The sequence below is a fragment of the Malaclemys terrapin genome, chromosome 1 (genome assembly GCF_027887155.1).
Source record: "Malaclemys terrapin pileata isolate rMalTer1 chromosome 1, rMalTer1.hap1, whole genome shotgun sequence".
Classification (NCBI taxonomy): Eukaryota; Metazoa; Chordata; order Testudines; family Emydidae; genus Malaclemys; species Malaclemys terrapin.
Window position 1 is genome coordinate 341,448,526 of NC_071505.1, and position 26,724 is coordinate 341,475,249.

Genomic DNA, 26,724 nt, shown 5'->3' on the forward strand with positions numbered 1-26,724 from the left:
ACATCTTCAGCACAGCCCGCTAGGGATTTCTTCCCAAGTCCCAGCCCATTCTACTTGATGGCGTGATATTGTCCCAGTGGTGGGAGCCCCAAAACTCGGGACATTCAAAGCCAGACTGGACAAAAGCAGTGGAAAACAATCCTGCCCAGGCCTGAGTGACACCCTGTGTGTGTGTGTCTGCCCCACGTTCATGGTGGCCTGCCTGGGCTTTCCCACCACTAGTGGCAGCGAGTGATCCTATGTCTCAACACACAGAGCTCACTGCCCCGGTTTAGGCTGCAGCGGTGCCTTTCTGGTCAGCGGGTCACCCTGGGATCACGGCTGTTCTCCCCTCCCCAAAGCCTTATGCAAGGGGACAAACCCTGGGCGTGCAAGTGTCTGTTTCTTTCCTGTGATCGCCTCCTAAGCCGAGCCAGGCCACCAGCCCATCCTCTCTGCTAATAAGCTGAAGCGCGACTAAAAATAGACAGCGCTGCACAGGCTGCGTGGAAGGGTCCCCGGCGGAGGCTGCCCGGCCGCGTCTGCTGGCCATGCCCACCTCAGCCCTGCCCAGGAGGCTTCGCTACAAGCCCGTTCCTCTGCAAGCCGCCCAATCAGAGCTTGCAGAGGGGGCAAAGCAAGCCAGCCCCGCTGCAGGCTGTCTGAGCAGGGGCACCTGCCTCCCCTTCTGCCAGCCCTGCTCCGGGCACATCCAGCCTGCAAAACAACCAGCCTGTCGGAATTAACGAGAGCGGCCCCTTTGCATCCTGGGGGCTGTAGTTCCGGCCTGGCTTACCCTGCCCAGGCAGGCAGCCGGCTGCAAAATACAACTCCCAGCGTGCTGTGCGAGCCGAGCTCCAGCGGGGGGGGGGCTGTGTGCGCGTTCCTGGCGCGCGGGGGGGGCACCCGGCTGGCCCACGCGTCACAGAGGCAGGGGTTCTAGCAGCGGCGCGTGGCAGGGTCCTGCATATTCCCAGGTAAAGGATGCGCAGAGCTGGGGGCTGTGGGGTCAGGGCGTGTGCACCATGCTGCTGTGCTGGCTGTAAGTTTGCCCGGCTGGCATGGGATTTGTTTGGCAACAGCAGGTGGGGGCGAGGGGTTAGCAGGCGGACTGACTGTGCACAAGTATCAGAGGGGTAGCCGTGTTAGTCTGAATCTGTAAAAAGCAACAGAGGGTCCTGGGGCACCTTTAAGACTAACCGAAGTATTGGAGCATAAGCTTTCGTGGGTGAATGCCCACTTCGTCAGACGCAAGTGCACAGGAGTTTCCGATGCCCGTGAATTTCCACGGGTGGCAGCTGCTTGCTGTCAACACGAGTGGTCCAGTTAAATTTGCAAATAAGAGGGATGTCTGAGCTGTTTCCACCCGAGGACAGTTAACAGGTGATGTGTCTCGAGGCAACACCCAGGTGCTGTCCAGGAGTATGGTTTAAAGAGGTGCGTGGCTGTATTGTATGGCTGTGTGAGGATACCCTCATGCACAGGTGTGAGTATAGGTGTAGAATACAACTAGTGGGTAGTTTATGAATACTGTGTATTTGTCCATAAACACTGAAATAGGTGACACTACTCACTTTGTTTGTTCATAGATTGGCTCAGATTGTATGTAATATACATACTGATGTAAAGTAGTAAAATTTCTTATTTACCCCCCCAAAAAAGACTGAAAATGTATTGTGCCTTGCTACTCTTGACTTAAAAAAAAGTGGGTGTATTCCTATCTGTTACCCCCACTGTTTGGCTGTTGCATTTGTCAGGGTGGTTAAGCACTGGAACAAATTGCCTAAAGAGGTTGTGGAATCTCTGTCATTGGAGGTTTTTAAGAACAGGTTAGACAAACACCTGTCAGGAATGGGTTAGTTAGTTATTACATAATCCTGCCATGTGTTCAAGGGACTGGATTAGATGACCTCTCACGGACCCCTTCCAGTCCTACACTTCTATGATTTGTATGCACTAATGGGCTTTTTAAACTCTAGTAAGAACTAATTTTCATCCATTTGCAACACTTGTTTGCTTTTTGCCAATCAGTCACTGTGGAAAGTTACCAAAGCCTTTGGGAGTTATTGCCTGTGTTTGCAGGTATGTTCTGGATTTCTCCACTTACATATACATGAGAGCTGCTAATCCCTAAATCCCAACATGATTAATAGTGTTAAGAAAGGTAGCTGGAGTTTTTTTCCCTCCTCAGTTCATATCACAGAGATAATTAAATACTGCATTTATTTGACCCAGATTAGCTCTTAAATTTAGAACCCAAAATACTTTCTTTTAAAAGTTGCTAGGAGAAGCCTGCATGTGGGAAACCCAGTAGTTAAGGCGAGTAGCTTTGGGGAAAGCAGCCGTGTTTATTTGGATGGTGATGACAGACCCCAATGTGGTTGTTTATTTTAACTCCGTGCCTTTGATGTTCCTGCCTTCATAGGTTTGGAAAGGCCTTTTAAAGCAATGGCGCTGATGAAGAGTGGCTGGCTTTGGAGACAAAGTAAGTTCAGTCTGTAATTTAGCTGTGTCATGCCCAAAAAGATCTCTCTTTATTTGGGAAGGGAGGGGTGCACTGGGCTGGTTTCTCCTGGCTGTGTTCTCGTTGTTGGGGTATTGTGGGACACATTTTTTCTTCACATGCTTTGGGTAGCTGGATGATGTGCTTATTACATGCACAGCCTGGGTCCCGAGTGCTTAAACATTTCATATTAACCCACTGGCTGCAGAATAGTGTGTTTGCCTCGAGGACTGGGCTCTGAAGTGTGTAAGAACCTGACAGCAGACAGTCCTGTCTCTGATGATAGAGATCTATTCAGGTATATGCTCTAGTTCAATAACAAGTTACTGGGCTCAGTGTAAGAATTACTGAGTGTAACTGGTCTGTGTTATGCAAGAGTCAGGCTAGATGGCCTTACAAATCTAGGCTGTTTTTCTGTTTGAGAAAACCCAGGACATGTGACTTCCAGTACTGCACTATGCTTCCTGAATAGCAGTGCCCTGGTAATGACATGAAGGCTATACCTAGCATGCCATTCTGCTCCTGTCACACCAATTCTAGTTGCTCTGGGACTGGGAATTACTGCAACAGCACAAGGCTGTCACAAGCACAAGCTATTGGCTTTGTTGACATTACTTTCATGGTAACAATTTATGGGCCAGATTTTGTCCTCTTATTATAATATATGGGGATATACCTAGCTCATAGAGCTGGACGGGACCCCGAAAGGTCATCGAGTCCAGCCCCCTGCCTTCACTAGCAGGGCCAAGTACTGATTTTGCCCCAGATTCCCCAAGTGGCCCCTTCAAGGATTGAACTCACAACCCCGGGTTTAGCAGGCCAATGCTCAAACCACTGAGCTATCCCTTGGTGAGGAATTCTTCACCCAAGTAAGTCAGTGAGACTACTCTGGCAAGTAATTCATCACCCAGGTGAGTCAAGGGTTAACAATCTGGCCCCAGAGTAGGCTTTTCTATCCCTCCCAGCAGCGTGGTAGCTGAGAGCTGAGAATGTGACCAATTTGCTGCGATTGCTCATTTGCGGCCGGCTTTATTTTTAAAGCTCTCACTGGGGACCCTAATTAAAACTTTTTGGCCTTCTCTATTTGAACTCTATTGGGCCGGATTCTCCACTGCTTTATGCTTTGTGCAGTCGCTCACCACTGGGTGTGGAACACAGCCATTCTGATCTGGCGTCCCCTTCCATTCACTTTTCCCAGGTGTCAACCACTACGCAAGGGGCAAGGCAGAGGAGAATCAGACCCCGAGTGCCCCCAATTACTCTAGGGGCTTTACATGGAGAAACAATGATGAACAGGGCCGTGCCCCAAAGAGCTTGCAGTAAATCAGACCTGAGGAAGAAAGACAAAAGGGCTCAGTAGTGAACCTGACTATATACAGAAGATATAAGGAGCCTGCTGACTCCCTGTGCAAGCTGTCTACTCTACCGCATTGGGCCCTACATAGGGGCCAGAGCAACACAGCTGCTCCCCTCCTTCTCAGATGGGCAGGAAGTAGAAAGCCAAAGCTCCCCCCATGATGCCATGCCAGCAGAGCTGAGCCCAGGGGTGAAAGTAACTTAAAGGACTTATTTCAGAGTAACAGCCGTGTTAGTCTGTATCCGCAAAAAGAAGAACAGGAGTACTTGTGGCACCTTAGAGACTAACAAATTTATTAGAGCATAAGCTTTCGTGGACTACAGCCCACTTCTTCGGATGCTTATGCTCTAATAAATTTGTTAGTCTCTAAGGTGCCACAAGTACTCCTGTTCTTCTTTTTAAAGGACTTACCGGTACTCCGGAGTCCTTAGGAGGGGGCAGGGCCTCAACTGGAAGAGGAGGGGCCTTTAAATCCCCGGGTGCTTTAAATCAGGATTTAAACGTCCCGGGGCTGGGGTTGTGGTAGCAGCAGCTGGGAGCCCCGGGCCCTTTAAATCACCCCCAGAGCTACCAGCTACAGAGGCGTCTGGGAGCCCTGGGGGTGATTTAAAGGACCCGGGGCTCCAGCTGCCGCTACAGCTTTAAAGGGACGGGGCTCCGCTGCAGTAGCGGCAGCCGGGAGCCCCTGGCCCTTTAAATCACTGCCAGAGCCCTGCCGCCGCTACCCCAGGGCTCCAGCAACGGGATTTAAAGGGCCCCGGAGGATAGCAGCAGTGGGAGCCCGGGGCCCTTTAAATCGCCACCTGAGCCGCGCTGCTGGAGCCCCGGGGTAGCAGCGGCAGCCAGGGGCTCGGGCGGTGATTAAAAGGGCCCTGGGCTCTGGCTGCCCCTACCGCCCCGGGCCCTTTAAATCGTCCCCAGAACCCTGCTGCCGGAGCCCTGGGGTAGCGGCGGCGGGGCTCCGGCTGCAAGTTAAAGGGCCTGGGGTGGTAGCGGCAGCCGAGCCCTTGGCCCTTTAAATCACCGCTGGAGACCTGCCGCCGCTACCCCAGGGCTCCGTCAGTCTCCGGGGACGATTTAAAGGGCCTGGGGTGGTAGCGGCTACCGGAGCCCTGGACCCTTTAAATCGTCCCCGGAGCCCTGGGAAGGCGGTGGCGGTGGGTCTCCAGTGGCTATTTTAAGGGCTGGGGCAGTAGCGGCTGCTGCAGCCCTGGACCCTTTAAATAGCCGCTGGAGCCCCGCCACCGCTACCCCAGGGCTCCGGAGACGATTTAAAGGGCCTGGGGTGGTAGCTGCAGCAGGCACCCCGGGCCCTTTAAATCGCCGCCCGAGTTCCGCCGCCACTTCCCCAGGGCTCCAGCAGCAGGGCTCTGGCAGCAATTTAAAGGGCTCGGGGCTCCAGCTGCTGCTGGGGGCTCCAGGCCCTTCAAATTGCCGCCAGGGGAAGCCGATCCGCCTTGGTACGGCGCACCAGCTCTTGCCGGTACGCCGTACTGCGGTGTACCAGCTTACTTTCACCTCTGTCTGAGCCAGAATGAAGGGGGCAGTGAGTTGTGCCATCAAAAGGGCTGAGGCATCTGATTTCGCCCATGTAGCCAGGGGAAAGCAAGGACAGAAACGTGACTTTGCGGGTAAGTCTACGCTTCGAGCTGGCCAGGTACTTTCCAGCTCAAGGAGATGTACGTGTGCTAGCTCTGAGCACGCTAGAAATAAAAGCAGAGCTGTGGAGAGTGAGCAGCGGGATGGCCAACCCGATCGTAATCCCGTCCGAGGTCTGCTGTTATGCACTTAGGACAGCTAGCCCCTCCCACAGCTTGTGCTGCCATGGCTACGCTGCCATTTTTAGCACGGTAGCTTGGTCAGATCTAGCACAGGTATGTCTCCTCGAGCTGGAAATGACACCTCCAGCTCCCGTGTAGACGTACCCTGAGAAGCACTATCCCTGCTCTGCTACTGCGACGCTGCCCCTTGCCCCCAAAGGGATCAGGTGGGAGACAAATCTAAGATCCCAAGCATGCTTTCGCCATGCAGTACTCCTCACAGCTGTCTGTATGTTTCTGTTTATCAGACTGGCCTTTGCTTTGGGCTGTTGTTTTCTGCTTTAAAGCAAGACGCAGCGACTCAATTTGGGTGTCTGGTCTGTGTCTCCAGCAAGACAAGCCTTTCGTATGTCAAAACCTACACGGGGGAGAAGAACACCCCAAACTAAAAGGGCTTTTTAATTTAGCAACCAACGGCAGAATGAGATCTAGTGGCTGGAAGCTGAAATCAGCAAAGCTCTCCTTGTGTCAGTGAGGCGTGTGTGGCGCTCAGAGGCAGTGAGAGCAAGAGGTTAGATGTTTTGCCCCCTCAGCAGCCCTGCAGGAGGAACGTACTACCATCTGGACGGCAGATGTTTGTCTGGATTTTGCCCTCACCCCCTTCCTCCTGGCTATTGCAGGTTCCATTTTGCGACGCTGGAAAAGGAACTGGTTTGTCCTGTGGCTAGACGGTGGCCTTGTATATTACCAGGATGAGACTCAGCGTGACCTGGAGGGCAGGATCCACATCAAATTCAACTGCCGGGACATAAAGACTGGCCGCGAATGCAGAGGTGAGCGAATGCCTCTGGGGGTCCCATTGCACCTCATGTTTTCGACACCCTTGCTTTCGCAGCGTCTAAGATGTTGGGAGAACTGTCCTCTGGGGCTCCCAGTCATGGGTGGCAGGTTTGTAGAAATTTTGGTGGTGGCCAGAACCCCCCCCCCCCCCAAACTCCGCCCTCCACCTGCCTAAGGATCTGGGAGGGAGTTTGAGTGAGGGGAGGACGTCTGGGGTGCAGGCCCTGGGCTGGAGATTAGGGTGCAGGAGAGATGCAGGGTCCAGGCTCTGGGATGGAGTTTGGGTGCAGGTTCTGGGCTGGGGGTGGGGGCGTAAGAGGGGGTGAGGGGTGCAGGCTCTGGGAGGGAGTTTGGGGGTGGGAGGGGGTGCAGAGGGAGGGGGTGCAGGCTCTGGGAGGGAGTTTGGGGGCAGGATAGGGTGTATGGGAAGAGGGAGGGGGTGCACGCTCTCGGAGGAAGTTTGGGGATAGGGGGTGCAGGGGTGAGGGCTGTGGGGCTGAGGATGAGGGGTTCATAATGCAGGAGGGGGCTCAGGGCTGGGGCAGAGGATTAGAGTGTGGGGGGATGAGGGCTCTGGCTGGGGTGGAGGGGTTTGGGGCATTGGAGAGGCTCAGGGCTAGGGTGGAAGGGCAGGGTAAGGGCAGCCTGCCCTGCCATTAGTGGATGGGGGGGCGCTAGGACCCTGCAGCAGCAGTTGATGCCGGGAGCCGGCAGAGCAGAGTCAGCGTGAGCTGCAGGCTCTGGGGCCAGGGGAGGTGAGCGGGGGCAGCAATTGAGGGCTGCTGGGGGACACTCGGGGGAGGCACGTGGGGGCGGCAGGCGGGGCCGGGGGAGAGACCAAGCCCCAAACATTAGTGGAACCAGGCCCCCAGGCCCTGAATATTGCTGGAGCCCGGGCACCACGGGCCCAGATAACTCGCCGCCCCTGTTCCCAGTGTCTGGTTGGTGCATGCTGTCTGTCTTTGTAGTGTGCTGCTAGGGTAGGGACTCTGTCTAGTATGGAGCTGAGCATTCTGGTGCTCTTTGGTAAATAATACAGCACTACTGCTTCATTTTTCCATCGATTACACTGCCCTTTACAAAAAGTGGCAAGTATCCTTGTCTTCCACTGTACAAAGGGGGAAACTGAGGCACAGACGTGCAGTGGCAAGCTCACGCTGAGTCAGTGGCAGAACTGGGATTAGCACCCAGCTCTGACTCTCAGTGCAATGCTCTGCCCACTGGACTGTGCTGCCTTTCATGTTCACACTCAGTGTCGTGGCCTTGTTGGACTTGCTTGATTTAAAGGAGGGATGCTGTAATAAAAATAAACTCGCCGTTTCATGGGTCAGTTCTGGGGTTCCGTCCTTGCTCTTTCGGCTCACCGTGCCCCTGTCCTAGTTGTGACCTTCCCGACTGCACCGTGTGCTCTGGCTGCGAGGTGATCCATAGGGATGCTCTGCAGATTTGTTTAGCTGGCAGTGAGTGACTTCTGCTCGCCATGTCTTATATGTGTCGCCTGCTCTCCCACCTCTAGAGGAGCAGAGCTCATTGGGGGCTTCTAAACCAAAGTGTCCTGAACAGGACGGCCGTGTGCTGCCTCCATTATCCAAACACGTTCCCCATCTCTGGAACCTCTGCCTTCCTTTGGGGTTAATAATGCATGAGCTTTCCAATGTGCTGCCCACTCCATGAGGTGGAGGTATTCAATGCGGGCAAGACTGAGTTGTCTGGGTCCCTTCTGGGAAAGGGAGAAAAGCCCCCTAATAATGAACAAAAGATACAACTTCGCAGTCCTATGTAGATGTAACTTCAAAAGCACCTCGCATGTCAAACTTCCGCCATTTCAGAGATGGCAGAGCCCAGGCAAACCCAAGCCAATGTTCTGAACCTCGGTTCCCTGAAATTCATTTTGGTCTTGTTCCCACAATTCACAGAGAAAGCAACGGTCTCTTCTCCAAAACTCCAATTTTCACAGGTCTCCCAAGACAAGACCATTCCATGAGGGAATGTAGAGAACACCAATGATTAGGCAGTTGGAGTGACGGCTGGCTCGCTTGTTACCTTGGTGACTAAGTGAGATGCTGCTTATTGCTTGAAGTGAGGTGTTGAGCTTGTGAATGACCTGTTCCTTCTGTTGTTGATGTGGACTTATTTGGAACCTGAACTCTTGATTATGATAGACGCTACATGAATCAGAGAATGTGTCTGAATATATGTCTGAGTACTACATAATGACTACACAAGCCCAGGGCAGTGGAATATACTTTACACAAGATGTGAGCCCGGTTTTCTTTTGGGTGAAGAGGGAGATTCTCTTTCTTCCTTGGTTTGCATTTTGTTGTTGTTCTGGTGACTCAATACATGGTACTGTATTGAGTCAGCAAGTTGCATTATCCCTCAGGCAGTTGGAACAAAGGAAATTCCTATGGCACAAAGCTCCTTTCTTGTGCTTCTAGTCGCAATAACAACACGGCATTTCTATAGAGCCCTCTCTCTGAGGATCTCAAAGTGCTTGATTATGGAGAGGCAAGAGGTTTTCTTTCCTTTCCATAGGTCAGGTTGTTGGTAGATTCTATTTTAAAGCCCAGTTTTAGATCTCGTATCACTTTTCGGCTTGGCAAATCAGTTTGGCCTGAAAATTGCCAGGTTTAGTCTGAGGTTTCTGCCAAGTTTGATGAAAATATATCAAACCAGGTATGGATAACAGGTCACCAAAAAGTGGAAACTTTTACTCCTCCTCCTCCTCCCCAATTTCTCATCTCCTTGCTCATAATGGTTTGCTATTGCCCTTCCAAATTCCACAATCAGTTCTGGCCATTAACTGATAGATTTACAAAATTCCAAAAATACACATCCTCTACATATCCGCCAATATTATCCTAAATGAGTGTTATACACTTTTCCCAACAAACTACAAACAGAGCAAGAAATGGCAGGAATAAACAGTTTATCCAAAAACTGCTGGCTGCTAAAGTATTAACCGATATTGTCCAATTAACAAGAATCCTTTATTTAAAATTTGATTTTGGAGTGTTAAAGATAGCAAAAATAATGTAAAAAAAGACCCCTCAAACAACCTAAAACAAAATTTCCCAACATTCCACAGGTCAGAGTTAAGGTTATTGTGTTGTGATTAAATGCTTTTAAAAAAATGTTTATATTATATGGGGCAGTGTAGGATTAGAGATGTCTCCTTAATTGTTCAGTTCCTTGTTTTTTAAGTGCTTGGGTTATTCAAACTACTTGTTTTTGGTCATGCCAAGTCATCAGTGGGAGACGATGTATTCCTGCGTGACATTTGTTCACAGCCTTGCTCCTCGGAGGTTGGACTGTATGGCCACGAGAGAACACTGGTAATGCTGTGAGTCTGACATTGTCATTGGATACAACGGACAGTCACAACTGGTGATGTTTGTCTTCCTCTGGGCTCATGGTATTCTCAAGGAGCCCTGGAGCTAAGACGGCTGCCACTTCTTATCTGTGCAGTTTTGTCCCCAGCTGCACCTACATTCCATACATCATAAACCTGAGGAGAAGGGGCCCAACAAACTAACCTTCTGCAAGTCTTCCCTTTGTGCTGCTGTTTGCCTGAACCACGCTCTATCTCTATACTTTATCTGGGATTGTTGTTGGCTTCTTTACCATTCATCCTCCAGTGACTAGAGCAGGGGACTGGGCCTCAGCATCCCTGGAGCCCAATTAATCCATCACTTGCTTGCGTTCAACTCCCGTTGTGGGCATGCAACTAGCAGGAAGACCAATGAATTAAGAAGCACATTTCCTAAGGAATGCTGCTGTGTGGTCAGCGATCACGTGGGCCAACAGCTTCAGTGGTGTGATAAGATTGCCAGTAACAGACACAGGCTGAACATCCATCCAGATAATTTTAAGGACCCAGCAAGAGATCAATCCGGGTGGTGCTTGCTCAGCAAGGAGGCCACATCCCTTTGGAATTTGCCTTGATGATGATGAACTAGGAGGATGGCTAGGTGTCTGGGTTTTAGCCATGGCTCTGCCACAGGCTTCCTACGTGACCTTGGGCAAGTCACTTTCTCTGTGCCTCAGTTCCCCATCTGTAACAACATGATGATGATGTTGTCTCTTCCCCACACAGGGGTGGTGAGATTTAATTCATTGATGTATGCAAGTTTGCTTTGAGAGCCTGAAATGAAAGATGCTACAGAAAGGCAAACTGTGTTCTGCGGTCGCTTCTTTCAAAACAGTGCTGTATTTCAAGGGGTCTGTAACTGTAAACAGTGTAACATCAGACTCCCTTAGGAATGGCTCAGGGAACTGGTGTAATGTAGGGTATGATAGAAAGCCTTGCAACTCTCGTTTCCTGGTTCAAACCTGTCCCAGGCTGTTAGCGAGTGAAAGCTTTTTGCTAGCCAGTGTAAACTGGAGCTGATGCGCTTAGTGGGGCAGGTGTCCACATCACAGGGCTGGTTTGCTCTTCCTTTAGCAAGGAAGGAGTGGATAGGCTATGGAACCACTCCCTCATTCAAGAGATTATCTCTGGTATGACAGTGGCACCCAAACTGGGCTGGGTCTCTACCCGTTCCCAGCTCTTGCCTGTTCCCTGGTATAACCTGTTGTAGCGGGGGAAGGATGGTGGCCTTGTGGTTAAGGCACTGGACTGGGAACTCTGGCGATTAGCAGGGCCGGCTCCAGGCACCAGCCTGGCAAGCAGGTGCTTGGGGCGGCCGCTCCGGAGAGGGGCGGCACATCCAGGTATTCGGCGGCAATTCGGTGGATGGTCCCTCACTCCTGCTGGGAGCAAAGGACCTCCCGCCAAATTGCCGCCGCAGATCACGATTGCGGCTTTTTTTTTTTTTTTTTTGGCTGCTTGGGGCGGCCAAAACCCTGGAGCCGGCTCTGGCGATTAGGGTTCTGTTCCCAGTCCAGACTTCTCTGGCAAGTCACTTAGCCTATGCCTCAGTTGTCGCTGGGCTCTCCAGCTCAAGGAGAAGGCATGTGCAGGGACTGTTGGAAGGCAGCTGTGTGTAACTAGAGGACTCACTCTCCAGGGCTGGCAGCCAGCCCCAAAACTGACTTAACCCTAGGGCAGAGTATCCGTAAAGGAGCAAACGAGGGTCAATGTCTCCAGCAGAGTGTGACAGACCTTGCTGGCTGCTTGTTGCAAGCTTCCTCCTGCAGCAGTGCCCTGCCCTGCCATCGCCAGACCATCTGACTTCGCATTAACGCTCTTCCTCACTCTTTTTGTTTGCCCTTTGCCTTCCGAGGAGGAGGTCACATGGCCGATTGGCTTCCACCCCTCCTGGGCTGGGGTAGGCTCCTCTGCAGCAATCAGGAGTCCCAGCAGGGTTAGCCTGCTGGGTAGTAGGTTGCAGCCGACCTCATGGGGAAGTGCAGCTCCACGGGAATATGCATGGGGAACTCTCTCCTTTTGGGTTAGTCCACTCCGAGTAGTCCCCTCCAGACTGGAGATGATGCTCTGAGACCAGCACTCCCAGCGCTCTGCGCCTGACCACCAGCACAAGGAGCTGCTCCTTCCTCGGCAGCGGAACGCCTCCTCGCAGTGCTGCTGTTATCCTTTGTTCTGGGGAGCGGCCGCTGTCACTTGGAGCTTCCCAGCCTGCCTGCTCACCCCCAGCATAGCTGTGCTACCGGGGCTCTGGAATCAGGGTTGGAGAGCAGCGTGCATACGCAGAGGATGCCTCTGTCTGTGTTGTTTCCCTAGTTGGCAGGTCTCTCCGGTTCCCAGGGCCTCTCTGGAGGACAAGGGGAGGCGAAGGGAAGCTCCCCTAGTGGCCGTGCCTTGTGAAGCCAGGTAATGTTCACTCCCATCCTGAGGGAGGGGCCCCTTAGGCAGAACTGCCAGGAAGGTGGTTCTCAACCTGCGGCCCGTGGGCCTCTTGCGGCCCAATCAGCACACACAGCTCCAGCCCATGTGACATCCTCAGGGCCATACAGGTAGTATTGGATGTGGCCCACAATGGTAAATAGGTTGAGAACCACTGACCCGGGGAGCTGGGAGAGCTCAGGCCTAGCTCTGAAGTTCAGGCCCATCCTGCATCTGGGAGCGCTGCAGCGGTTCTGGTCCCGTGCCATCTGGGCAGTACCTGAGCCCATGGAAACACATGCTGGGACATGCCAAGGTGCCAGCTTGACAGCCCGAGCTTCCCCCATGTGCCCCCTGCTGATCTGGCTCAGCCCTGATCGGACAGCCCTTGGCTTCTCTCTCCTGGAGAGGACAGAAGTTGTGTGAGTGGCTCATGCTATGGTCTGTCCTGCCCACCAGATTCTGGACTAGGACCGCCAGCCTCGTTTCCCCAGAGGGCTCTTCGGCAGCCTGTGAGGGAGAATGAATTGTGTCTCCCATGTCTTTTGCTGGGAGGCAGCGTGGCCAGGAAACTGAGCTGGGACTTGGGAGAGCTGGGTTCTAGTCCCAGCTCTGCCACTCACCTGCTTAGTGACCTTGGGCAAGTCACTTTCCCGCTCTGTGCCTCAGTTTCCCCATCTGTAAAATGAGGATTATGGTACTGACCCTGCTGTATAAAGTGTTTTGAGATCAATGAGTGAAAGTCATTATTATTATTGTTTATTACTTATTATTTATTATTATTAATGAGTGGGATGGGAAGGGCTAGCTGACTGGCTCTGTCCAGAAGGGCTGGGTTTCTTTCTGGGTTAGGTGTCCATCCTGTCATATTAGCCTAACTACTAGGGTCTGCCATTGTGATGCCATTACTGGCAGGCTCTCTTAGATTGCTCACCCATGGCTTGATATTCCCTGCTGTATCACTGACTCCACCATCACCATGCATGAGATGGCATGGCTGCCTTGGGGGGAGATGATGGCAGGGCTGGATATAGGCATAGGGGCCCTGTATGGACATGCCTAGGCCCCAGGCTCCTGACCTCCCAGGATGACGTGGTTAGAATCTCCGGGCACCTTTAAAATGAGAGTGGTTTTGTTTGTAGCTCCCATGGTTGCAAAGAAAACATTGAAAACAAGACCTGTGTGTAAGTGATTAGGTGACATCTGCCTGAGTCTGTAGAGAGCCTCAGTCAATAGATCTGAGAGGGGCAAATTGCCTCAGTCATCCCTGTGACGTGTTATCTCTGAAGCCTCCTGCTCTAGCAGCCCCTGCCCCCCAATATCTGCCTGGCAGAGGCATGGGGGTGGGGCTTGCTGCCAGTCCCATGGTGGCTCTGCTGGTCTGGTGTCAAGTAAGGTTAGGATTTTGTCATGGGTATTTTTAGTAAAAGTCACGCAAAGGTCACGAGCAATAGACAAAAATTTATGGGAGCCCTGACCCGTCCGTGACTTTTACTAAAAATAACGGGGGGGGGGGGGAAGGGGAAGAATGAGACCGGGATCTCCATGGGGGGGACTGACAGCCCCAGCCCCACTGCCACGGGGGGTACAGCCCCGGCCCCAGTCCCTGCCAAAGCCATGGGGAGGGGGCGCACGGGCCTGGCTCCACCACTGACAGCCGAAGCCAAAGTCCCAGAGGTCTGGTAACGTTGCGGAATCCCTGACTTCCCTCATCTCCGTAACTAAATCGTACCCTCCGATACCAACAAGGGCCCCACGTGCCCGGGGGGGGGGGGGTGAGCACTCCCTTCTCCAAGACAGACCCATGCCCACCTGAATAAAGGGAGGGGTGAGGCTTGCTCACAGTGGAGTGGCAATGAACCCCTGAGCACAATGCTCTTGTGTGACACCCCAAGGTCAGTAAGGCTATAGTTCAGGGGGCCATGGCGATATCGTGGGCGTGTGGCTGGAGGAGACCCTTACGTGGGGCTGGGACTAGGGACTTGAGTGCCTGGATCCTGAGGGGAAGGAGGTGGAGTGTGTGTGCGTGTGTGCGAGCATGCATGCGTGCGCACATGTTTCAGGTTGCTAGCTGCACCCCTGCCCTGACTCCTCTGACGTGCTGATGCTTTGCCTTCCAGACGTGCAGCCCCCGGAAGGGAAAAGCCGAGACTGCCTGATGACGATTGTGCTGCGAGACGGCTCCAAAGTGACCCTGTGTGCGGAGAGTGAGGACGACGCGGTGTAAGTAACGCCCGGGACGCGAGGATGCCCCCATTTTATACCAGGCCTTTCTCTGCTGTGCTTTATGCTTGTTCGTGGCCAATGACCAGAAACCTGCTAGAGGCATAAACGTCACTGGACTGTTGCAAGAGACATCCCCTCCTGGGAGACACAGTTTGTTTCTATTCGGGCCCTGGGGGACAAGATCAGGCGGTTTTCATGGAGCCTGCTGCTGTACAACACAAACATGGTGAAAGGAGCATACTCCAGCAGAGGGCTGGCAACATTGCTAAGGGACTGTTTGCTAAGCACCCCCCGCCCTCCACCCCAGTAGTATTTTTTACTATTATTCTCATCATCATTATTATTAATAATACTAAGCAGTACTCGCCTACATTCACCAGAAGTATTTCTTGCTGCTTTTTGCAGCATTCAGCAACTCCTGAGCTTGTACAGAGATGAAAAAATAACGTCCCTTGTACTAATGGACAGTTGGCAATAGGGTGACCAGATGTCCCAATGTTATAGGGACAGTCCCGATTTTTGGGTCTTTTTCTTATATAGGCTCCTATTACCCCCCACCCCCTGTTCCGATTTTTCACATTTACTGTCTGGTCACCTTAGTTGGCAACCCTACGAATCCAGCGTGACAGACAGAATCTGGTTTGACGTGGAGGAGAAGTGGAGTGAATTGGGGAGAGGAGAATGTAGCCAGCCAGCCTCTTGGAACCCCTCCCCTCCCCAGCAATTCCCACAGGTACCTCCCAGCCACACACCCGGAGCTGCACGGTCATGGGTATCTGCATGGCTCTCTTCCTAGGACTCCTGCCTCAGGGCCATGTAGTCCTGGCCCCACAATAGGGCAGTTCTGGGTAATTGACAGCCCTGTGGAGTGGAGGCCTCAGTCCAGACCAGTGGTTCCCAAACTGGGGGGTTCGCGAAAGGTTACAGGGGATTCTCGGGGGGAGGGGGGGGGAATTCCCTAATGGCGGACAGAGCTGTCCCTAGGGACCCGGGCAGCACTGGGCCAGCAGCCTGGAGCCCCTGGACTTCCAAGAGCTAAGCAGATCAAAGCAAGCAGATCTACCACACTGAGGAGATTTAAACTTCAAAACTCCTTATCAGAAATGGAAAGGGAGGTGGATATTTTTTGCTGTTTTTAAAATTAAATAGGCAGCTAGTATTGTTTTCAAAATTATTATGAAGAACAAGTTTAAGCTTTGTTGTAACGTCCGTTGTTTGTCTGGACTGCTCAAGACCTGAATGCTTGTGTAGGAGGAACTCTTCGAGTTGGCTTCTTCAATACTTTCATGCTGTTTTACATCTGATACTCTTGGATGAAACATAGGAGCCTTGTGTTATAACAGGCTTATTCAAAGTGTTACAGGCTACGAAAGTGAGATCTTGGAAGAGTGTTGCCATTTTCATAATGTAATAAAAATACTGTAATGATAAATAATAATTAATAAATAGTGTGTAATAAGCATGTTATAAAAACAAATGTTATATTTCCAAGATCACTTCTTTTTATCATTTATTCTCTGGTAAAGGAGAAAATCCCTGGAAATATTCATTTTTAGAAGGGGGTTCGTGAGACTTGACATTTTAGTGAAAGGGGTTCACAAGTTGTTAAAGTTTGGGAACCGCTGGTCCAGACTGAAGGCATCGATTAGGAGCCGCAGAAGGTCCCTAAAAGTGCCCGAAATGTGGACCTGCCTCCCGTGCTGCCCTTTTACCCCAAGACCCTGCCCCCGCTTGCTCCTCTCCACCCCGTCCCCCCCCCATCACTCTCCCTTATGGCCACCATGGCCCCTTGACAATTCCCCTTCTTCCCTCCCCCCCCAACCCCGTTCTGGTGCCCCTGGCCTCAGTCCAGCACCTTTTCAAACTTGCCTCCCCGGAGTGTAAAACGTTCAAGCTAAGGGTGATTGCTGGCCTTGAATTACAGTGAGGAGTGCACCATTGGATTCATTCTTGGGCCACATCTGTATCAGGCTATCTGGGTTCTTATATTGATGCCCCTCACCAGAGGAGCCGAGTGCTTCTCGTGTCACTGATAGACATGAAACACACTGGGGCCAAATTCATCTCTGGTGCAAGCACCCCAATTGATTTCAAATGATTTACACCAGGTGTGTCTCTGGCCCATTGTGTGTGCATTTCCCCCCTCCCTCTTCCCAGGTGAAAAGGGAAATGATTTACATAACTTTAAAGAGCATAATCAGAAGCTAGACCCCAGAACAGAGACATGCTGTGCTCACATGACCCAACTGCACCACCGGCTACGATGCTGCCCCAGGGAATGAGCTAACAGGGAATTAAAGATTAGTGAGGCTGTCAAACAGCATTAAAGTCACCGGGACACATGCACACCCAACTAAACTGGGGTCATGCACTGTGACAACTTCCAGCGAGCCGGGTGGCTTCCTGACCGTGAACCCATCGAAGGAATCTTGCTCTTACTTTCTCCTGGTTGTCTAGGGTTAAGGCGGCGTTGAATAAGACCAAATTCCATTGTGTTTGGGCGGAGGAAGCATTGTCCAGTGGTTATAGTGCTAAACAGGGACTAGGGAGTTTCCTGCTCTACCACAGGCTGATATGTGATCCTGGACAAGTCATTGTTCTTCGGTTCCCCGTCTGTACACAAGGGATAATAGCACCGCCCTAGCCCACAAGGGTGTGGTGAGGATATCTACGTTCCAAGTTGACAGGGTCTCAAATACTATAGTAATGAGGACCGGATAAGTACCATGGATAGATGTGGTGGCTATTAATTACTTTAACCAATTTCACTAGCCGTAAGGAATTTGATTGATCAGGCTCCCAAGGCAAGAAAAAAACCCAAACTTGGCACTGTACTTATTCACCTACTCCATACAAACAGATCTCCTTTATTGTAGTGTTTTTCACTAATTAGGGACATATTTTCCCCTCTAATCCCAGGTGTAACTCAAAGTGAGCGCAGATCCCAGTGCAGGAGCCCTAAGAACCAATCCAGATTCTGGTGGTGGAATAGCGAACTGTCCTGTAGTTATGTCTGCACGCAGTCTAGGGGTCAGTACTGTATCTAATTCCACTATGTAGCATGTCTGCAGATCTACGGAGACGCCCTGTGATACACAGCTGAGATTAGACTTTGTTCTTAAAATGAGGCTATAGGGTCAGAGAAGTGGTTAAGTAAAAGTGGCACCTTTCACAGCTCTGCTTCCTGTCTGCCTTTAACTTTTATCTGCTGGTGTCATTGGCATACTCCAGTCTTCACTCCTTTTAGCCCTGCAGAGGGATGCAGCTATGGGAGAGCGAACTGTGGTCTGTTTTGCCTCTCTTGTGTCAGCCTGGTTCCAGCTGCAGAATATTAATTGCAGGTGATGATGTTTGAGGCATAAAGAACCCAGCTGAGTTTTCAGCTCTGAGCAGAGTTTGTGAGACTGTCAGATAAGGCCTGGCTTGGAAACTGACGCGCCGTTTAGATTGGCAGTCACCAATGGATAATGAATATGGAAATTCCATAATGTCACTTTAAAGGAGAAGGGGGGCCAAACTGAAACCTCTCCGATCCCAACAGCCACCTCCATGGCTAACTAACCAAAACGGTCTCGATCTTAGGAGATTCCCAGGGGCACAGGTTCTCCTCCCAGTTCCTGGTTCATTTCAGGGGCATGTGAAAGGTTCCTGGCCCCTTTATGAAAGGAAGGGCCTAGTCCAGGGGTTCTCTCGAGAAATTTGTTGGTGGTCTCAGAGTGCGGCCACCAACTCTTGCTGGTGGCCCCTCTGACAATTTTTCCTAAAATAATTAACTTTGGGAAAAACAAATAAATATGCACATCAAAATCATTGCAATTTATTTATTGCTAGCTAGTAAGTCTGCTGCTGTGAAAAGTGATATTAACAAACGTTCAAGTATCACTTTTCACAGCGGACTTACTCAGCCTCGGCAAGCCTGGGGACAAATTAAGCCCTGGAAGGGGAGGTGGATGGATAGGCAGCAGGGATGAGGGGCGGGGGAGGCGGCGGGGAGCCAGAGCCTGAAGTCCGGGGGATGGGGCCCCAGGACGAGCTTGAAGCCCCGGGGCCATACCCCGAAGCCTGAAGCCCCATGGCCAGAGCCTGCCACCCAGGGCTGAAGCCCAAGCCCCACCACCCCCGGGAAGAGGGGAATTCACAGACTGCCTTCTCCTCCAGTGTTGTGTCCCAGGTGTCTCCAGAGGGGGGCAGGGGCAGGGCCGAACTCCTGCTGGCAGCCCCAGCAACCAACATCAAGATGGCACATCCAGGAGCAACAGGGAGAGGGAGGGGTGGCTGCTTTGCCCCCCAATCACTGCCCAGGAGGCTGTGGCCACAAGAAAAGCCCCTGGTGGTCGCAGGCGGCCACGGTGGCCGCATTTGAGAATCGCTGGCCTAGTCCCTGTGTTGTTTGCTGAGCTCCCTGACAGCAGAGCAGCGCTGAGAGATTAACCAAGGAAGAGCTTTGCCTTGATGTGGTTTTAAAATTGCTCCAGGCACGTTTTTGCTCACATGTTGTCCCATTTTGTTTACAGCGCCTGGAAGATGGCAGTGCTGGAGGCGAAAAACACCCCGGTGAGCCTTTCCTCCTTCCATTTCATAGGGCTCTTCTTACAGGCTGCAAATAATGAGCCGTCTCCTTCCATCTCCTCTCCCCTTCCCCCCCCTCCCATAGAGTCAGTCGATGGAGGAGTGTGGTGGGAGGGCTACATGCACAAAGGCATCTCGTCCCAGAGCGTGGGAAGAGACATGACCATACCTGGAGAACTGCAGGCCGTTTTGGGCACCTCCGTACTAAAGAGATACGAACAACTGGATGGTGCTCAGAGAAGAGCAACAGAGAGGATTCGAGTCCACGAGGGGTTGATTTTTGAGCCGAGGTTGAGGTCCTGGTCCAAAGCCCATTGAAGGCAATGAAGAGTCTTTCAGTTGACTTCACTGGTCCTTGAATCAGGACCTTCTTAATACATTTTGCTCACTCTCATTACCAGTGGTTTGCCCCAGCTGAGATCAGAGCCTCATTGTGCAGTCACATAGGAAGAGGCAATCCCTGCTCCAAAGAGCTCATTACCTAAACAGGCAAGGCAGACAAAGGGTGGGAGGGGGAAGTGAGTCACAGGGAGGGGGAGCAACTTGTCCAAGGTCACTGGCTGAGGCAGGACTAGAACCCAGGTCTCTTCTGACTGCCAGGGCAGTGCTGTGTCCGCTAGATCACACTACCTCTTGAGTTTTGCAAGGCAGGGACTAAATAGGGACATCAGTCTGCAGCTGCCTAAAGGGATTAGTCTGATGGATGTAAGTGGTTATTTAGTGTAATGCACAGTTTTCTAACCAGGAGGATTGGGATGAAAATAATAAGCTGGACAAAAGCCCAAGGAAATGTACCGTCGGGAGCGGCCCTGCCCCAGCAAGGGGATGGACTCGCTAACCCAACGGGCCTCCTCCATCTTGAATGTCTAAGAGTCTTTTGTTTCTACCCACGGTGGAGCGACCGAGCCAGGCCTGGGCTGGCAGCCGGCCGCCCAACAAAGAGGAGCCTGTATCAGAGTGAATGCTGCTGCTGGGATCCTACCGATAATGAGAGAATTGTTCTGTCCAGGGACAGAGCGCAGTTCATCCCAGGCCTTGCCTCGGGCGGCTTTGCTTCTAGCACTGTAAAGATGGAGCAGGAGCCTCTTCGTCCAAATGGGGGGTGGGGTGGGTGTGTGTAATATGGAATAAAAGGGCATTGGATAAACTGAGGGCGCTATGAGGCAAATGATGCCTGTTCAGGGACAGGAATTAGGATCATTGAGGGGGGGTGTTGAGGGGAGCAGGGGATATGTCAAGGAAGAGGGGATTGGCTAAACTGGGTTCTAATCCAGTGGTTTTTGTTGGATTGTTGGACTCTTTGTTGGAGCCACCTTGTGATGGACTGGTGGATGGCTGCTCCCGTGTGTCCCCTTGGGGCATGGCCAGACACAGGTGTCGCCTTTGCGCCATTTGCTCTGTCCAATCCCTGACTGTCTCTGTGTTGTAGTGGTGGTGGTGGTGATGCTCCTGTGCTTGTTTCTCATCTCAAATACTGTTACATCCCCCTCATCAGAAGGCTACTTGCTGCTCAGGATGGTTGCGGGAGACTATTGGTTGCTTAAAATGTAGATGCTATAGTTGTACTGAAAAACCTTCCTAGTGTAGACACGGTTTATATTGACAAAAAAGGGCTCTTGCCAGCATGGCTTATTCTGGTTCTCCGAGCAAAATAAGCCATAAAGCATTCATGCTGATATAACTGCACCTACACTTGTGCTTTTTGGCTGGCATAGATATGTCTTTAAAAAAAACACCAACTCCCCCCTTTCCCCACCCACCTCTCACAGATGTTACTATTCTGGCAAAGAGTTTCTGGAGATGGCTAGAGAAACACATTAGGACATTGGCTTAGTGGATCAAATCCATAGAGCCCCCCCTTCCACCCCCCCGGCACGATAGAGTAATTGGAAGGCAAAAGTAGCGTCTCTTTGGTTGACAAGTCTTGGGGAGCTCTATGAAGAGAAAGGGTTTTTTTTAAGGTTGGTGGCTCCAGTCATCTCTTGTTTGTATTGTCTGCATCTCACAGAGTCGAGTGCCGCTGGCAAATAACATTGCCTGGCGCTGCTGGGGGGAGAATAGTGCTGTTAAGAGCCTAGGGAGAGCGTAAATGCTGTCACACTGCTGGTCTGACAGCCATTCATAAAGCCAAGATTCTCCAGTGAGGAAAGGCTGCTAATTGGGGGTGGAATTAGCAGTAACTTTTTGAATTGACCTCTTCAAATGAGCTTGTTAACGGGATTTATCACAAAGAAGGGACATGGGAGGGCCTGGAGGATCATCTTCATTGTGCCGGAGAATAAATTGGAGATGTCTCTTATAACACAATGGCTGGAGCCTGAGAGCCCTGCCTCCTGTAGCTGCTCCATAGCCATGTTTCTTGGAGCACAGAAGATTCCCAAGGGTTCTTCTTGCTTTCTGCCATTGTACACATTCTTTTTGAAAAAGATCAGTAGCTAAGGGAATCCTTGGGAAATGTGAATGTATACGAATGAGTGAGTCTAGAGGAAATGCAGCATGAAGGGAACTGGCTAACAAATTTACCAGACCACTGTTGGGTTGTTTTGGTTTTTTTGAAAGCCACAGGGAATTGGCAAAAGCAACTCTAAGTCCTGATCTTCCAAGAGGAAACTAGCGCGATCCTGACAATTGGCCTATCTTCTATCCCCAGGAAAATAACAAAATCTGATATTAAGAAAAGTGCTAAATACCTTGGGCCAAATCCCGTGGTCCTTTCAATGGGAATTTTGACCGAATGAAAAAGGAATGAGCCTTTGGCTCCTAGGGGATAACAGAGCCAAGAGCAACAGACAGCCTGGGTGAAGTCAATAAGGCTAAGATTTCACCCATGATGCTTATAATGACTCGATCCTGCAAAGATTTAAGGAGGAACTCCCGAGATCTAATCCCGCCTCTGCTACTCACTAGTTCTGTGACCTTGGGCAAGTCCTTTCCCCTCTCTGCAGTTCAGCTTCCCCTCCTGTAAAATGGGGGTGACGACAGCTCCCTCTGAGAAAGAATTAATGTCTGTGAAGCATGTGGAAGGTGTAAAACGCTATGCTGCGTATGTGGTGAATATTGTTAGTGGGAGTCTGCAGTGTATCAGAGGGGGATCCTGGAGACCTCTGGACATGTTGTATGATCTAGACAGATCGATACTGTGGTAAAGCAGAGCCTAAACCAGGGGTAGGCAACCTATGGCACACATGCCGAAGGCGGCACGTGAGCTGATTTTCAGTGGCACTCACACTGCCCGGGTCCTGGCCACCGGTCCGGGGGGCTCTGCATTTTAATTTAATTTTAAATGAAGCTTCTTAAACATTTTAAAAGCCTTATTTACTTTACATACAACAATAGTTTAGTTATATATTATAGACTTATAGAAAGAGACCTTCTAAAAACGTTAAAATATATTACCGGCACGCGACACCTTAAATTAGGGTGAATAAATGAAGACTCGGCACACCACTTCTGAAAGGTTGCCGATCCCTGGCCTAAACAATCAGCCTAAAGAGAACAGAAGAGTGAAGCCAACATGTGCCAGGAGATGCACCTCTACCCTGTTTAAGACCAATCCCAAACCCGTGGAGAAGTTTGGCTACCTAGGGCATATGCAGTGCCAGCATGCCACAGTTGAGGATGAGGTCACCCATCGTCTAGTCAAGACCAGCACTGCATTTGCAATGCTGTCACACCACCTATGGAACGATAGGGGTGATGAAATGAGCACTAAGCTAAATATCTGTCGGGAAGTCGTGCTTACAATGCTTCTGTGTGGTTGTGAGACATGGACAACATACGGCTGCTGTGTTAGGAAACTTGTCAATTCCATAGGTGCTGCCTTAGGTGTGTTTGCAGGGTCAAATGGTGGGACAAGATTCCCAATATGAAAATCCTTAATCATCACCGGATGTCTTGCATTCAAAGCATGCTCGTTAAAGCTCAGCTGCGTTAGCATCTCATTCATACGGCCAACTCCAGGCTACCCAAAGCCATCTCTTTATGGTCAGCTAAAGAAAGGCACCCGTTCTCAGGGTGGCTGGTACAAACGCGATAAAGACACACTGAAGTCAAATTTGAAAGCATGTGTCAGAGCTTGGCCATGGGTGGCGAGCGTGTGCTAGTCAGTGACCAAGAGACATGTAGCAGAGTCAGGAATGATCCGGGTCAGGAGAGCAGGAAGTCAGGAGCAGGCGCCAAGTTGCAGGCAGGAGGCAAGTAGCGGAGTCAGGGATGAACCAGAATCGGGAACTGAAGTCACAGTAAGGCAAGGTCTGGAGCAGAAGCAACCAGGCAGTCTGCATCATTGCTCTAACATCTCCCTGTGATGGCTTCCGGGTTTATAGACTGGCATGGGCCAATCTGTGGGCTGGGGAGGAGGGTGCCACTCGTCCCCACTGGGTGGTACTTCCTGCAGTGCTTAGCTTCACGGGGCTCCCCAGCAGAAACCTAGCTTGAGCACCTGGTGGAGGCATCAGCGACAGTGGCCCAGCACCTTCATGGTCCCTGGTTCTAGCCCCTCAGGTGCTTACAGCACGTCACACTGATGTGCAACAGCCCCCACCAGAACAAGGTGGCAGCAGATTTGTCACATCTCTGTTAACCACTTGGAAGCGAGGCGCATTTACAGCTTATGTGAACAGTGCGAAGCAAGGGTGCATCAGCCTCCAATGGCCATGGACTGTCTTGTCTGTCCCACATGTAACTGTGTTTGCAGGTCTTGCCTTGGTCTGACCACGCATGGGCGGGTTCACCTGTTCTGTTTGCCGAGTCCTTGTAGCATCTCGTTGATATAAGACTCTGTCAGGGGGAGGGACAGCTCAGTGGTTTGAGCATTGGCCTGCTAAACCCAGGGTTGAGAGTTCAATCCCTGAGGGGGCCACTTAGGGATCTGGGGCAAAAATCAGTTCTTGGTCCTGCTAGTGAAGGCAGGGGGCTGGACTCAATGACCTTTCAGGGTCCCTTCCAGTTCTATGAGATAGAGAGGTCATCAGTCAGAGCCCTCTGAATGGACGCTGCAGGTGGTCCATGTGACTGGAGTAGAAGAGAGAGACTGGGGAGGGCCAAGTTCCCTTCGTAGGTTGTCCATGGTCTCCTGCGTAAAGCAAGGGGCTGGCAGGTGCGATAGAACCCAGGTCTCCCTGGGCTGCTGTGGTCTAGTGGTTAGAAGAGGGGACTGGAGTTCTGTTCCTAAGGGGTACATAGCAAGAGAGAGTGCACATTGCTCATGATTCTCTGGCTCTGCCAACAACGTAACCCATCCATACCTTGGTTTCCCCCGTGGTATAATGGAGAATACTTCTAACTTTGTAAGGAAATGAAAGGAGCAACATAGTAATAATAACAACTATTGTAGACCTGGTCACTCCTTGTTGCGTCTTGCACCACTAGACCTTGGTTGGGGGCGAGGAGGTGTTTTGGAGGGAGTGGAGCTGTATTTCCCCATGGCTGACACGCCTCCTCTTCCAGTCCCCTCCATCTCTGCCTGGTGGAGGCAGGAGCTGCAGGTTAACACATGGGATCAGCGGGAATTTGAGAGCTGTTAGAAGAAGCTAGTCCCATTGTCTCCAGTTCACTCCGGGACAAAAGGAGCCAGCACTGATGAGGAAGGAGCTGTTAGTATCTTTAACGAGGGGAATCCAGAGGCGAGGAAGCAGACGTCTCCCTTTAGCTGGGCTGGGAAGAAAGGCATGTTTGCTGTTGAGCTGGCATATGCGGGGGATCAGTGGCTGACCCTAGCAGGGCTTTTTTGGAGAGGGGCCTGAAGCTATGTCTGCAGCAGATAATGAGTTTTCCTGTGTTCAGTCACACAGTGGAAGGCAAAGGGACACAGGGGGGAAGCAGCCAAGTGCTGTGGCTAGGAGAAGGCAGAGCTTTCTGCACGGTTGGAAGGCAGTGCTAAGTTACAAGCCTGCAGCACCTCCCAGCTGAGGATCTTGCAGCCAGATGGATGTCGGTATCATCCCCATTTTATAGAAGAGGCACAGAGAGGGTTAAGTGACCTGCTCAAGGCCACACAGCAAGTCAGTGACAGCGCTGGGGGGAAAACCCAGGAGTCTGAGTCTTCTGCCTGTCCTAGCTACGTGTGCTCTGAACTGGTGATGCAGGACAAGTATGGTGGGGCAGGGCTGTTATCCCCATTGTACAGATGGGGAACTGAGGTACAGAGAGATTTGCCCAAGATCCCCTATGGCAGATCAGGGAATTGAACCCTGGTCTCCCAGGCAAGTACCTGAACCACTGGCCCATCCTTCCCCTTTAGTCTTCTATTCGTCCCACTAGGATATGATCTAACACTGTGATGCTTACATTGGAGACCCAGAGAGAAGGAGTGTCTCAAACCTGGGCTGACAGTGATGAATTAAAGGAGAGCATCAATTGAATTGAAGGAGAACTGCATCAAAGTGAATAAGAACATGAGGCAGATAACCTTTGGTTGCCTCCTCCCCCCCCCCCCCCCCCCCGGTGCTCAGAGTTCCCATCCTGACCCACCCCCTCCCCGGCACACTAGATCTAATTATGTATTGAGCGAGATGAATGGGAGAAGGAGATTAAAACACAGGTGACTGGTGCACAAAAGCCAGCGTGGGCTGTGTGAGGCTGATCAGTGTATTGATTTATGCTGCGCAAGCATCTTAGAGCTTGAGGGCAGAGGATGTTGTCCTGATGCTCCGTCCCGTCCCATCCCCGGCTCTCTCAAGGGTATGGTGCTGCATGGGAAGAGGGAAGCGAGTTATTTCCTTTGTCTTCCTGGAACCCAGGGAAAAACAGGAGAGAGAGAGAGAGTGTGATTCTTCTCTGGGTTTGTTCTTGGATTAAATGACCTCTGTCTCTGGCTCCACACAAGGCAATCTGCTCCTGCCGCTCTCTGGCCTGGGCTGTGTCACACGGGTGTGCTTCGCTCCTGAAGCGCGACATCTTTGCTGCCCTGTGCGGTCTCCCGTCACACACAGGAGCAAAGACTAGAAGGCTGAGGGTTAAGGCAGGCTCTCTATTTCACACAGACCTTATCAAGATCAAAAGCCTGCCTCCGCATTGCTGGCCCTCGCCGCTTCAAACACACACCTGGATTTCTGTCAAAACGGTGCCTGCCGTCGGTGGGCCTTGGGCCCCGGCCTTCCCAGCTTGTGCAGACAAGGGGGACGCAAGAGATTTTAATTGCCTTGCCGTGCTCTGGCCTCTCTCCCCAGCCCGACCTCTTTGCAGCAGCACAGAGCAAAGGGCCCACTTTGAAGCCGCCCCTTCAGCATGAGGAGCAGCTAATTAGGCCCTGTCCTGCTGGCGGGGCGGCTCGATGTATTTTGCCGCCCCAAGCACGGCAGTCAGGCGGCTTTTGGCGGCGTGCTTGCGGGAGGTCCGCCGGTAATGCAAATTCGGCGGCATGCCTGCATGAGGTCCGCCAGTCCTGCACCTTCGGTGTACCCGCCACCGAATTCCCGCCGAAACCGCGGGACGGGTGGACTTCCCACAGGCGTGCCGCCGAAGTCAGCGTGACTGCCGCCCACACCCGCTTGGTGCGCTGGTGCCTGGAGCCGCCCCGCCTGCTGGGTGTGTGAAGTGACTTTGAACAGGCCACTGTGGGCTGCTCTGCCCATAAGAGCTGGACCTGAGAATGCTTTGGTCATATCCCTCCCCTTCTATATCCCAGTAAACCAGGGGTTCTTAAACTGGGGGTTGGGACCCCCGAGGGAGACACGAGGTTATTACGGGGGGGGGGGGGGGTGTT

General features: G+C 51.7%; 1 protein-coding gene across 1 annotated transcript in view; it reads left to right on the forward strand.

Moving 5' to 3' along the window:
* Nucleotides 1–869: 869 nt before the first annotated feature.
* The window catches only part of PLEKHB1 (pleckstrin homology domain containing B1), a 40,671-nt gene continuing 14,816 nt past the window's right edge, over nucleotides 870–26,724 (forward strand). Inside the window, exons 1-5 of the mRNA XM_054015873.1 lie at nucleotides 870–956; nucleotides 2,405–2,464; nucleotides 6,280–6,432; nucleotides 14,345–14,447; nucleotides 18,965–19,004. Of these exons, the coding sequence (XP_053871848.1) occupies nucleotides 2,428–2,464; nucleotides 6,280–6,432; nucleotides 14,345–14,447; nucleotides 18,965–19,004 (333 nt within the window). The 5' untranslated portion in view covers nucleotides 870–956; nucleotides 2,405–2,427. The remainder of the gene's footprint in view (nucleotides 957–2,404; nucleotides 2,465–6,279; nucleotides 6,433–14,344; nucleotides 14,448–18,964; nucleotides 19,005–26,724) is intronic.